Consider the following 14,422-nt stretch of genomic DNA (forward strand, 5'->3'; position numbering starts at 1 on the left):
AACCTGTGCAAAATACAAACTAATAATCAGACAGACAAATTCTAGCCCTATGATTGCTTCGGTGTTGAAACCATCAACAAATGTTGTTACTGGAGATGCACATGGCCAGTAAAAACTGTCCAAGCCTGTGATACCCCGTCAGCTAGTGTGCTTTTTCTGGTCACCTAGCAACACATTGGCTGTAGTTTCTTTTCTCTTCTCTTCAATCTGTTAGTGATTCAGTCTAGCTTAGTGTATCCCAGCGATGGTTGGTGGGAGTACACTAGAACAAATAGCTCTGAAATAAAACTACTAATTTTCAGATGGCTGTCATTTGTCTTACAGAAGATTGTCACCATTCTAGTGAAGCTATTCCCTGTAACTAGCTTTTGGAAAACTTGCTAACATCTAAATAATAGGAGTGACAGAAGAGGATACCATTACTCTTTATTGCGGATATTACAGGTAAAGGTGTATACCCAGTGAGGCGAGACTCACAGCTGACGTTATACTCCGACAAAACGCTCTCTGCTGGGGACGAAAGCGGTGTTATACAATGGATATGAACAGATGGAATGATTTAGAGAGCAGCTGACAGATCCAGGTCCAACTTCTAGCAGTGTTTCTTAGTTATAAACCAATATATGAACTTATCAGTAGCCACGTTACAATCATTTTCCTTGCAGGAAAATCACAGATGGACTCCTTGTTTCCTCAATTCATTTCAGCATCATACACCAATACCTTGCATGAAAAAACGTATTCTAAATAAGACTGCAGTTCAGATAGGAGTATGATAGGTCTACAATATATAACCAAAAGATTTTCACATTCATTCACTGCTCATGTGCAAAACAACAAAAAAAACTCAATAAAACATTAGCCTTATGTTCAAGAAAGGAGAGTGTTGAACATATCTCTGACGCTCAAAGGCTTATATCACTTTGCTGGCAGGGAACTTCTCTGAATCATTGTGTCACACACTCACAGAGTTTTCATGAAGTATTTTTGATTTACACTTTTGATTTGTTCTGAGCTTCTGAGCCATCCAAAATTCCAAAATCTGTCATTCCTGGCAGTGAAATAATTAAGAATGTATGTATATTTATATATATATATATAAATCGAATGAAATAATCAAATGAAATAAATTACCTATAACTGAAACATAATATAATCATGGTGGATCTGCACACTCAACATTAATTACATTACACCCGGTTCTGATGAGAAGATAGGGCACAAGGGTTAAACCCCACTGATAACAAGTCTGTGAAATGCGTTAACAGCTCTCAACTCTCAGAGTGGGTTATACAAGTGTACTTGCAGCAGATAATAACCCAACAATAAAAATTGGCCAAATGGAATAAAATGTGAATTTCATCTCGCTTTTACTTTAAGAATAGCAGTTTTTAATCCATAAAATATCTTATTTAAGAATAGTGAATTTAAGACTGATTGAGCCGTCTGACAATAGTACCTCCAATAATTCCAAATACAAGAGGGTGATTCAGAAGATATACATTTTTTTTTTTTTTTTTAAAGCAAGCATTAGAAATCCAGTGGTTGCAAGAGGCGTCATATCCAATCAGTTCTGTTAAAGAATAAAAATTCCTTATTTTAAAAATATTTCCTTTTTCATTTAGAACAAATCATAAACCTTTCATAGGTTCTGGTCGTAAACATTCCTGCATTCATATGATTTATACTTTCTTACATTCAAGAACCGTACCACTGAGTGCAGACTGTGGGTCAATCTCTCAGCTGCTGAGGACAAGCAGAGTTCTTTAAGATCCCAGGAGTGGCGACTATTTTGTTATATTTTAAACAGTAGTGGAAAGATTTTTTGAAAGTCAGCCTCATCTTCACGCACTGGACACAAAATATGCAGCCAATGAGTTAAGAACGCTGGCTGAATCCAAAAGTAGCACTATGGCTGTCATGTTGCTTTAAGTCTCTCCCGACGGGCCTACAATAATTCCATTTGGTTTGGAATTCTAGAGTTCTTCAATTACATCATCAAGACGGAACTGACCCAATAGTCGTTTTGGAATTTATTTCTTTTAATTATCCCCGAAAAATCCTTCTTCACATTTATGGTTTTATTGGGAGGAAGCCTTGGTTGCCAATGAGGCCACACAGTGCTGCTGGAAGCTGGGGGACATTGACGTGTTGCAACCTAGTCTCTGGCTCTGTAATTTCACAGAACCATTGGTCTCGCTTTCCACAATCCAGGGATCTATCCGGGCTGCAGGTGCACAGCACAAACGGTCTCCGAGGATGCTGGCAGTCTGCTCTGGCTTGTTCGCGTTCACCTCTGGACGCTGCAATATAGCAGCAATGTGGTTTAGGAGGTCATTGAAAAACTCTGGAACGCCCTCATATCCTAGAGAAAACACAGAACAGAAAACAATAAGATAATAGGTAGGACCAAAAGTACTACTTATAAACAGAACATGGATACACAGTACAGTGAGACTTATAGTATAACAAAGAATTAAACTATACAAATTGCTGTTTGCACTGAGGAACAAAATATATGCACTCAGACACATTAGTTACACACATGTGGACTTCTCCACACACAAAATTCAGCAACTATACACAACACTGAGCCAGCACATATACCCACATATAGCGCCCTTCCCACTCCCTTCACACACAGCACTCAGTCACTCCACACACACAGAAAAGTTTACTGAATAAACCCCCACAGTTTGTCTTCTTAATATGGTTAATGCACAAGTAATGTCCTTTAACAGTTTAGTTCAATAACATTAAAGGAACATTGATCTAGATTTATATATATTTAGTAGCCGAACCCCTTAAAAAGAAGATGCATGTATTTTTGGGGAGTACATGAAAGAAAAACTGATGACAAAAGCTGCTGACCTGCTGTCTGCGGCTTTTGCAAGCCCTTTCCTCAGCACATGCTTCCAGTTTTACACCAATCAGTTGATTCTCTGTGTGAAGTCTCTGTGATGGAGCGGCGAGCATGCATGTGTTTGCAGCTTCCCTATAATTCTCAAAGAGCTACGACACAGATCATTGAAAATAGAGAAGGACAGGTGCATGCTAGCCAAGTACGCCTGTCACTTCTGTTAGCTCTGTGGAGCTCACTACGCACAAGAAACCTGAGTGACAGCCAGGGGCGTGTTTTTGTCCCCAGCATTGAAATCAGCACTTTTCCAATTATGACAGATTTCAGGCAGAAGTGAAGTGGTTTATGTATGTGAAGCGTCAAAGGACCGTGCTTTTAAAGTAATATACACAGGGTTATTCCCCAAAGAGAGAATCCAAACTAAAATTTCAAATGTAAGGCCAAAGTGTGATGTAATTCCAGTAAAATACAAGTTTAGCAGGCTAAGATTGCCACAAGGCATATGTATGTATATGTGTTTGTAGTATCAGCTAGTTAATTATACGTAGCTAAGATACTGTCATCACTGTACTGACCAGGTGCAGGAATGTAAGAACTGGAATTACGCGTCCCTCTCCTTTGTATCAGATGAGCCACGTGGTTAGACCGGATGGATGAGTTTAGACTCTATTCATTAAATAGGTTAAGGGTATGTGTGGGTGTAGTTAATTGTGGGAGGAGCTACAGTGCTATATAAGGAATGTACTCTATGTATTCAGTACTCAGACTTTGCTGTATTTTGGTGACGCTAGTCCCTCTGAGTCCCGATCGGTGATCCAATAAAGAATCTCTTCCTTCCTGAAGAAACCTGTGTCCATCTCTCTGTGCTTGGCTTCCGTCAGTTTCTCCGGTATCATTTGGTGCATTGGCCGGGAAGCTCATCGTTCAACGGTAGCTGAGAGGCAGAGGCGTGAGACGGTCTATCTTTGCCCACGTTCTCTACGGCTGCACCCCTGAACTTCTGCGTGGACCTCCCTTCGTCTCGGCGCCACTGGTCTGTTGTCCAGGAGATCATCGGCCTCTACGTGAGAAGTGCTGGGGTGTCCCCGTCGATGAGTGTGAACTCAGGTTCAGGAACGAGGAGGTAAGACAACTGCTGTTTTAGACGGCAGGACCCGCTAGGGGTATACCGATTGTGCGGTAGGCCCAAAGGGGTTTTTGAATCTGTATCTGCCCCCTCTGTCGGAGGGAAGGAGCGAAGGCGCACCGCTCGATCGAACGCTCTTTAGTCAGACCGTTTGATTTGGTTAGTCAGGCGGGGTCCTGGTGTAAGATAGCCCTAGCCGGACACCGGTGTCTTGTCTAGACTAGCGTTCTAGGGTGTATATTACGTTCGCTAGGTCGGAGGGACCGGGAGACTAAGCGGCGCCTGTGTAAATTCGGTTCGCTAGTTCTCATCCTATCTGGGCTAAGTGGGAAGGCGTGTAAATTTGGAACCCACTAGACTTTTGATAGTACGACTAAGAGGCGCCTGTGTAAATTCGGTTCTCTAGCTCGTTGTATAGTGCGACTAAGAGGCGTCTGTGTAAATTCGGTTCTCTAGCTCGCTATGTATATGTGGTGATTGGGCAGTGTGGCTAACCAAAACGGGTGTATATAGTTTTAGGTAGTCCATTCAAGGTACTGGCCAATAGTTTAGTTGGGAATTGTAAATGTGTTAACGATTGTTTTAGTAAAGTGTATATCTTGTTAGATAGCGCGAGCTCAGCCGTCTAGCGAGAGTGTTAATAGTGTGTTGCTGTATTATAGTGCACGGTACCATAACCCTGTATATTTACTGACATTATATAATAAGTACTAATCATTGTCGTCCATTGCATGTTTAACACCATAACCACTAATAATTGTATTGTGACCTTAACTTGTGCTTTGACCTATGCTAACCGTACTGTAACCGCTATTTGTAAAAGACGATGTTACTGGGTGTGTTATAGACGGGTAATTCGTATATAGAGAATTATAGCGTGGGTGACTGTGTAGTTACGCCAAAGGGCATAATATTGATTATATAGTGACTGGTGTAGCAGCTGTGTGTGTACGGGAATTCCCTGAGTGTTTATTGTTATTGTGTACGTTTCACTTGGTAACCGTACCACGTGGTGCTGTTGCCAGAGGAAACGGGTGTGACTGTTGAATAGTACGCGTGTATAGTATTCGTTGTCGACGACGTTCCATTGTTAAGTATGGGTGCGTCGCAGTCAACGATTCCGGATCCCTTAGGATGTATGGTTAAGAATTTTAAAAAGGGATTCAAAGTTTGTGATTTTGGGGTTAAGATGTCCCCTGTACGTTTGGTCACTTTGTGCACTAGGGAGTGGCCTACTTTGGTTGCGGCATGGCCGCCACGTGGCAGTTTGGATCCAACTCTGGTACAGCGCTTACACGTGGCTGTATCAGGTAGGCCTGAACTTTACGGCCAGTTTCCTTATATTGATTGTTGGAGACAGGCCGTAAATGACTCGCCAAAATGGCTCCGGACATGCCACGAGGAACAGTGTCGCCTCATGGTAGCTAGGACTTGTTCGTCCACTAGGGCTGGTGTTAGGCCCATTTTGGACACGCCCCCTGAGTCCGAGATCCCTTTGCCGCCCCCCTTACTTTCCGGTAAGAGGAAATGACGCAAATACAGGAAGTCCTGTAACCCTTCCCTCATTACCCTCATCCACTTCCGCTTCCTCCTCCAGTACAGGATCCACCCCCCCTCGTACTAAATCTCCCCTTCCGGAACCAGAACCCACCCCCATTAGAAACGAATATCCTGATTTGGCGCCACTTCAGACTTCCGGTCAAGCTTCATCTAGCTCGGCCCGAAGTGTTCTATTCACTACCTTTTCCCAAAACCAACCTCCCACATCCCCATACCCTATATCTCCCCGACCGGAACCCATGACTGATGCCTCTCTACGTAGCCCCATCCAAACCCGACAGTTGACCGGTGCCCAACAATTGAGACACTATCAGATGCCTCTTCGTCTGAATCCCGGGTCAGCCTATATTAATGCCGCAGGTCAAATGGCACAAGCTGACCCTGTCTTCGTATATGTTCCCTTCACTACAACCGATCTTTTAAACTGGAAGACCCACAATTCCTCGTATACTGAGAAACCACAAGCCATGACTGATCTGTTCACCTCAATAGTACAGACACATAATCCGACATGGGCTGATTGCCAGCAGTTATTAATGACTTTATTTAACAATGAGGAAAGGACAAGAATAAATCAAGCAGCCATTAAAGCATTAGAGGATAGAGCCCGTGCTTTGAACCAAGCTAATCCAGCAGCATGGGCCGCGACACACTATCCCAACACCGATCCCGATTGGAACGTAAATGGTGCTGATATGGTTCAACTCAGAGCCTATAGAGACGCTATAATTGCTGGCATGAAAGCCGGAGGAAAGAAAGCTATTAATATGTCAAAGACAGTTGAGGTGATCCAGAAAAGCGATGAAGCGCCCAGTGTCTTTTATGACCGATTATTGGAGGCGTACCGCTTGTACACCCCCTTTAATCCGAAAGACGCAGACAATTCCCGAATGGTTAACTCCGCCTTTGTCAGCCAAGCTTACGGAGATATTAAGCGCAAGCTACAAAAGTTAGAAGGGTTTGCAGGTATGTCAATCTCCCAACTAATGGAGGTAGCTAATAAGGTCTATATGAATAGGGAAACAGAAAGCAAGAAAGAGGAGGAGCGCAAGATGCGTAAAAAGGCTGATATGTTAGCGGTAGCGATCGCAGGCGTAGATAAACGGGGCCCAGATAGAGGCAATAATAGATGGAGTAGGGAGCCTTTGAGTAGGGATCAGTGCGCGTATTGCAAGGAAGAAGGGCATTGGAGGAACGAATGTCCGCAAAGAGAGCAGTACGAGAGAGACCAACCCAGGGCAGGCTACGGAAACTTTAGAGGCAGAGCGAGAGGTAGAGGAGGTCCCGGAGGGAGTAATGGTTATAGAGGGAGCAATGGGAACAGAGGAAGTGTTAGGGAAGACAGATATATTCCAGCAGCGCAAAGGTCCCGCGATAGAGAAGGTAGGGACTTCGTAGGATTGGCTGACACGGTCATGGAGGACTATTGATACCGACCGGGCTCCATCCCCCTTGGTCGAGCGGAGCCTATGGTCGATGTATCAATAGGGGGGAAAAGGAGTGCGTTCATGATCGACACTGGTGCTGAACATTCAGTGGTGACTAATCTAGTTGCTCCTCCATCTGGAAGGACTATTACTGTGATAGGAGCAACTGGAAGAAGTGCTGAAAGACCGGTTCTTAAAAGTCGACTCTGTACATTGGGAGGCCACGTAGTAAAACACCAATTCCTTTATATGCCTGAATGTCCAGTCCAATTGCTGGGACGTGATATGCTATCCAAATTACAAGCGCAGATTACGTTCCTACCAGATGGAACAACATCTTTAAAGTTTAATGGACCTTCAGGTATTATGACTTTATCCGTACCAAAGGAAGAAGAGTGGCGACTTTATACAGTGTTGACTAGCCAAAACCCTAGGAGTGATGAGACATTATTTAACATACCAGGAGTTTGGGCAGAGAACAACCCACCAGGACTGGCCCGCAATATTCCACCAATAAAAATTGAACTGAAACATGGGGTTTATCCAGTGAGCCTAAGACAATATCACATTCCGCAGAAGGCTAAGAAGAACATCCAATCCTATCTGGATAAGTTCATACGGTATGGTATCCTAAAATTCTGTACTTCCCCCTGGAACACCCCATTGCTGCCTGTTCAAAAGCCCGGCACAGATGAGTATCGACCTGTGCAGGACTTAAGAGCAGTCAATGATGCGGTTGTTAGCATACATCCAGTTGTACCCAATCCATATAACCTGCTTGCTTTAATTCCGGGCGGGGCTACTTACTTCACAGTCTTAGATCTCAAAGATGCCTTCTTTTGCCTCCGAATTGCCGCAGAAAGTCAATGTATTTTCGCTTTCCAATGGGAGAACGCTGTAACGGGCTCAAAACGCCAAATGACTTGGACAAGACTGCCCCAAGGGTTTAAAAATTCACCTACCCTATTTGGTTCAGCCCTAAGTCAAGATCTATTGGATTTCGAGTCCATCCCAGGAGAGTGTGTATTGTTACAATATGTAGATGACTTGTTGATAGCAGCAGTTACAAAAGAAATCTGTCAGCAAGCAACGCACGATCTACTACACATTCTCTGGAAGGCAGGATACAAGGTGTCTAGAAAGAAGGCTCAGTTGTGTTTGCCAACTGTCAAGTATCTGGGGTTCCATATCTCTGAAGGTCAAAGAATTATGGGGCCAGAGAGAAAAGAGGCTGTCTGCCAAATACCAATACCCAAGAATAGAAGACAAGTGCGAGAATTCTTGGGGGCAGCAGGCTTCTGTAGGATATGGATTCCCAGTTATGCGATACTAGCAAAACCTCTGTACGCAGCTATCAAAGGTACAGAGCACGACCCCTTCCTATGGACCCAAGAACAGCAAACGGCATTTGAAGATGTGAAGAAGGCTTTGATGAGTGCCCCAGCATTAGGTCTACCTGATCACACACGACCATTCTACCTGTATGTACACGAGCAAAGAAGAATGGCTGTGGGAGTATTGACACAGTACTTGGGATCATGGCAAAGACCTGTTGCCTACATGTCTAAACAATTGGATGCAGTGGCCAGCGGACTTCCACCTTGTCTAAGAGCCGTAGCTGCAGCCGCCCTGCTAGTAGCTGAAGCCGATAAACTCACTCTGGGTCAAGAACTTTATGTACGAGTCCCACATGCAGTACAGACGTTGTTGGATTACAAAGGAAATCATTGGTTTAGTAATAGCCGTATGACCAAGTATCAAGCAATGTTGTGTGAAAACCCAAGAGTGCATTTAGAGACTGTAAACACCTTAAATCCAGCTACCCTTTTGCCACAACCTACTGAAAGTCAACATGATTGTTTGGAAGTAATGGATGAAGTATTCTCAAGTAGACCAGATCTTCGTGATTTTCCCATCCAGAACCCCGATGTTCAATATTACACCGACGGCAGTAGTTATGTGAAAGAAGGGATCCGCTATGCAGGATATGCAGTGACAACAATAGACAAGGTGATAGAAGCTCGGCCACTGGCGAAAGGAACATCAGCACAAAAGGCAGAATTGATAGCACTGACACGAGCGTTACAATTGGCTGAAGGTTTAAGAGTGAATATCTATACGGACTCTAAGTATGCGTTTTTAACCACTCATGCCCACGGAGCTTTGTATAAAGAAAGAGGACTACTGAATTCAGAAGGCAAAGAAATCAAGTACGCAGCTGAAATCCTACAACTATTGGAAGCAGTGTGGGAGCCGAAAGAAGTCGGTATCATACATTGTCGAGCGCATCTGAGAGGAGATGGTGATGTAACCAAGGGAAATCGGATGGCAGATAGTGCAGCTAAGCGTGCTGCTGAATCAGGAAGACAGGAGTATGTAGGGCATATAGCTGCTCTTATACCAACTCCACTGTCCCAATGGACTCCAGTTTATACAGCTCAAGAAGAGGAGTGGTTAAAGACTGAACCGGGAAAGTATCTGGAGAACAAGTGGTATCAGCTAGAAGATGGAAGAATAGTTATACCAGCATCGCTAGCGGTAGAAATTGTCCAAAATTATCATAACGGGACACATTCTGGGAGAGACAGTACTGAAGAATCTCTTAGAAAACATTTCTACATACCAAGATTGTCCAACTTGACTCAGGCCATTGTACGTAGATGTGTAACGTGTGCTAAAAATAATGCAAGACAAGGACCAGTAAAGCCACCAGGAGTCCAGTTTATGGGGGGACTCCCCATGTCCGATCTACAAATAGACTTTACAGTGATGCCTAAATCGGGTGGACATCGTTACCTGCTGGTAATTGTGTGCACCTATTCAGGCTGGGTAGAAGCATGTCCTACTCGTACAGAGAAAGCAGGAGAAGTTGTGAGATTCCTGCTACGAGAAATAATACCCCGATATGGACTACCCTGTTCTATAGGATCGGACAATGGTCCAGCTTTTGTTCACCAGTGCCTACAACAACTGACTCATATGCTTGGTATAAAGTGGAGGCTTCATACTGCATATAGACCCCAGAGTTCTGGTAAGGTAGAGAGAATGAATAGAACTATAAAGAACCAGTTGGCTAAAATGTGTCAGGAAACCCAACTTAAGTGGAACGTTCTCTTACCCATAGCTTTATTGCGAATCCGCAGTACCCCTACCAGAAGGATGGGCCTCTCTCCTTTTGAAATCATGTATGGGCGACCACCTCCCGTACTTGGTAACTTAAGGGGGGACTTGAGTCAGTTGGGAGAAGGAATTACTCGGCAGCAGGTTGTAGAGTTGGGTAAGACTATGGAGGAGGTACAGAAATGGGTACAAGATAGATTACCTGTGAATATTTATCCCCCTGTTCATAGTTACCATCCAGGAGACCAAGTGTGGATTAAAGAGTGGAATACTGTACCGTTAGGGCCCAAGTGGAGAGGTCCTTATGTTGTTCTTTTGTCTACCCCTACAGCAATAAAAGTAGCAGAAGTGACTCCGTGGATACATCACTCCAGGGTTAAACCAGCAGCAGTCGATTCTTGGCAAGTTACAGCAGATCCAGAGAATCCCTGCAAGATCCGGTTAAAACGTACTACTCAGTCGGAGTAACGAGGAATTATTGTGGATTACAAATTTTATTGTTACAGGTGTGAGTGAGAAGGCCATAATAAAGCCTGTCCGCTTACCATCACATAGTGTATAAGCCAGGAAAGTCTCGAAGGGACACCTGTGAAGATGAGCAGAACTCCATTCCCTGCAGCCCTCACATCCTGGAAGCTGAGGTTCCATCGCACGGACGAAGACTGAGGATGACGGCGAAAGATGTGCTTTTGATTGTGTTTATTTACATGTGTTTTTATATTCAGGAAGGTAGAGGTACCGACACTCCTAGCTGTGAGGTATGCATTAAGACTACGAGAACAGGTAACCATATTTCCCAAACCCTAATCTGGCATTCACAATACGAGTGTAAAGGAGATGTATCGAGATGTAGATACTTAAATATAGATTATAGTGTGTGCCATTTAGGAGTAGGAGAACCTAAGTGCTTCAGTCCGGAGTATCAGCCTCGTACAATTTGGTTGACTCTCAGGAATGGAGATCCTCAGGGGACCCTAATTAATAAAACGGTGTTAGAATCCGTACATTCTTCGGGTGTTCTGCTATTTGATGCGTGTAAAGCGATATCGAGTGGTAGAAAGCCGTGGAATGTATGTGGGGATCTTAGATGGGAGAGGACGTATGGGTCTAACGATAAATATATTTGTCCCAGTAGCAAAAATAAATATGTGAGTCCTAGATGCCCAAATAAAGACTATAACTTTTGTCCATATTGGTCTTGTGTGGGGTGGGCAACTTGGGGACAGACAGTAGACAAAGACATGATAGTGACTAAGTTGCCGACTAGCCCTTATTGTAAGTCTATGGAATGCAATCCAGTCCATATTCTTATAAATAACCCCGACAAGTTCTTAGATAAATATGGTAATTTATTTGGGTTTCAAATATACGGGACGGGTTTAGATCCTGGGACATTATTGTTTATAGGAATAGAGACTGATACGGTATCCTCCCAGACTCATCAAGTATACCATTCCTTTTACGAAGAGATGAGTATAGATAATAAGATCCCCCATAATGCTAAAAACCTGTTCATCGATTTAGCTGAAAGTATTGCCGGTAGTCTTAATGTTACCAACTGCTATGTGTGTGGAGGTACTAACATGGGAGACCAATGGCCTTGGGAAGCAAAGGAGGTAATGTCCGGTTCTGAGGCAGTTCAACAATTAATATCTTCACAAGCCGATTATCAGATGAGTGTTAGAGGTAAATCTGAGTGGAGATTAAAGACCTCCATCATAGGTTATGTTTGCATAGCAAGGAAAGGAATAATGTATAATACTTCTGTAGGAGAATTAACTTGTCTAGGGCAAAAAGCTTATGATGATGATACAAAGAATACAACTTGGTGGTCGGCTTCAAATGTCTCAGAACCATCTAACCCGTTTGCAAGATATGCCAATTTAAGGGACGTATGGTTTGATTTATCCATCACATCTAGTTGGAGAGCCCCAGCAAATTTGTACTGGATCTGTGGTAAGAAAGCCTATTCGGAGCTGCCACAGGACTGGGAAGGGGCATGTGTGTTGGGTATGCTCAAACCATCCTTCTTCTTGTTACCGATTGAAACAGGTGAGACTTTAGGTGTTAAAGTGTATGATGTGAATCATAGGAAGAAAAGGGGACCCATAGAGATAGGCGCCTGGGAAGATGATGAATGGCCTCCCCAGCGTATTATAGATTACTATGGGCCAGCCACGTGGGCTGAGGATGGTACCTTTGGTTATAGAACCCCTATTTATATGCTCAACCGTATTATAAGATTACAGGCGGTGGTTGAGATTATCACAAATGAGACATCACAAGCGCTCAATCTTCTAGCGAAGCATAACACCAGGATGAGGACAGCAGTCTACCAAAATAGATTAGCCTTGGATTACCTTTTGGCAGTAGAGGGAGGTGTATGTGGGAAGTTTAACCTAAGCAATTGCTGTCTTCAAATAGACGACGAAGGGCAAGCAATAGCTGAGCTTACTAGCCATATGGTTAAACTAGCGCATGTGCCTACTCAGGTATGGAAAGGGTACAATCCAAGTAGTTGGTTTGGTAGCTGGTATGAGTGGTTCGGAGGGCTTAAGGCAGTGGTAGGTGGAGTCCTACTGATTTTACTGTTGTGTCTACTCCTACCGTGTCTTATACCCTTAGTAGTTAGGTCTGTGCAAAGCCTGATAGGAAGTATAGCAGAGAGGAAGGCTGCTGCACAGATAATGGCGATATATAAGTATAAGGCTCTAGATCAGGGAGAACCAATGCAAGAAGATGAATGTTGAAGATTCACATCATAAGAAAAGTCTGGTCTGGTTCATGGTAACCTGAGGTATATGCAAACCAAGGTTAAGTGATGCCTCAAGTAATTGTGAAATATCAGAGGCATCAAAGGGGGGAATGTGATGTAATTCCAGTAAAATACAAGTTTAGCAGGCTAAGATTGCCACAAGGCATATGTATGTATATGTGTTTGTAGTATCAGCTAGTTAATTATACGTAGCTAAGATACTGTCATCACTGTACTGACCAGGTGCAGGAATGTAAGAACTGGAATTACGCGTCCCTCTCCTTTGTATCAGATGAGCCACGTGGTTAGACCGGATGGATGAGTTTAGACTCTATTCATTAAATAGGTTAAGGGTATGTGTGGGTGTAGTTAATTGTGGGAGGAGCTACAGTGCTATATAAGGAATGTACTCTATGTATTCAGTACTCAGACTTTGCTGTATTTTGGTGACGCTAGTCCCTCTGAGTCCCGATCGGTGATCCAATAAAGAATCTCTTCCTTCCTGAAGAAACCTGTGTCCATCTCTCTGTGCTTGGCTTCCGTCAGTTTCTCCGGTATCAAAAGTAGTCAAAATGGAAGCATAATTGACTTGGAGAGTGTTTTCAATTTCACTATTTTTATCTCGTATATAAAATTCCCTTTTAATTCTCACTTTAGTGAATAACGCTGACAGTCTTTCATCTGCAGAGCCCTAACTGGAAAAACCTCAAACAAAATCAATTTGTGTCTTCAGCTGCAATAGCCAGGCCAGGGCCTTTATTGTAATTACATTCAAATATACAAGTTAATTATTGTACAAAGAAGGTGTTGACAATGACATACAGTTGAATTCTACTTTGGAGCTCAAGAGGGTACAGGTTTTACTTGGCAGACTGTGTCAAACATATCCTGAACCGATGCTTATTCTCTTCAATATTCTGCCCCGACAGAGCTGCAGCAGCAAGAATAGGAACAAAGGTCTATGCATATTAACACCAGGAATATCATTAACATGCGGTTACATGCTGTCCGTGTGTGCAGCTGTCACATACATTTTAATCAAATGCATTAGTCTCTTGGAAATCAGTTTTTACTCTGAGCTTGTTAAAGGTCATGTTTGCGGTTTGAACATGACAGACTGAAGGTGGGAGGGAGAGAGGAAGAATAAGACAAAGGTAGAAAATGAGCCAGAGAATGCTTTAGACAGCTAAAGAGAGCAGAAAAGGGGGTGAGAGACAGCGACAGGACGAGAGGTAGCTAGTAGTCTAGAAATGGAGTAAGAGAAATCTAGAAAGGGAAAGAAGAAAAGCTAAAAAGAACAAGGGGAAATGAATAGCGAGAGGGGGAACTAGAAAGAGAGTCAAGAGACCGCAATACAATGGGAAAGCTAAAAATAGAGCAATAGACAGCAAGAAAAAGTGTAGGAAAGCTAGCAAATAAGAAAAATCGAGAGATAGATATGTAAAAAGAAAACCACAAGGAGAGAGAGCTATAAGTCATGTGCCACAGTTTGTTAAATGGAATGGAGCAGAATTATAGAAACCAGTCTAAGAGTCCAAAGTAATCAACCACGAACCCCTAATCAGTATAGGACT

General features: G+C 43.2%; 1 protein-coding gene across 3 annotated transcripts in view; it reads right to left on the reverse strand.

Annotated features, from left to right (window-relative positions):
* Positions 1-1,028: 1,028 nt before the first annotated feature.
* The window catches only part of ITPK1 (inositol-tetrakisphosphate 1-kinase), a 167,217-nt gene continuing 153,823 nt past the window's right edge, over positions 1,029-14,422 (reverse strand). For all 3 annotated transcript variants that reach the window (XM_063439055.1, XM_063439053.1, XM_063439054.1), the window contains exon 11: positions 1,029-2,365. In XM_063439055.1, coding sequence (XP_063295125.1) covers positions 2,082-2,365 — 284 coding nt within the window. In that variant the 3' untranslated portion in view covers positions 1,029-2,081. The remainder of the gene's footprint in view (positions 2,366-14,422) is intronic.

Source organism: Pelobates fuscus, chromosome 13, assembly GCF_036172605.1.
Source record: "Pelobates fuscus isolate aPelFus1 chromosome 13, aPelFus1.pri, whole genome shotgun sequence".
NCBI classification, from domain to species: domain Eukaryota; kingdom Metazoa; phylum Chordata; class Amphibia; order Anura; family Pelobatidae; genus Pelobates; species Pelobates fuscus.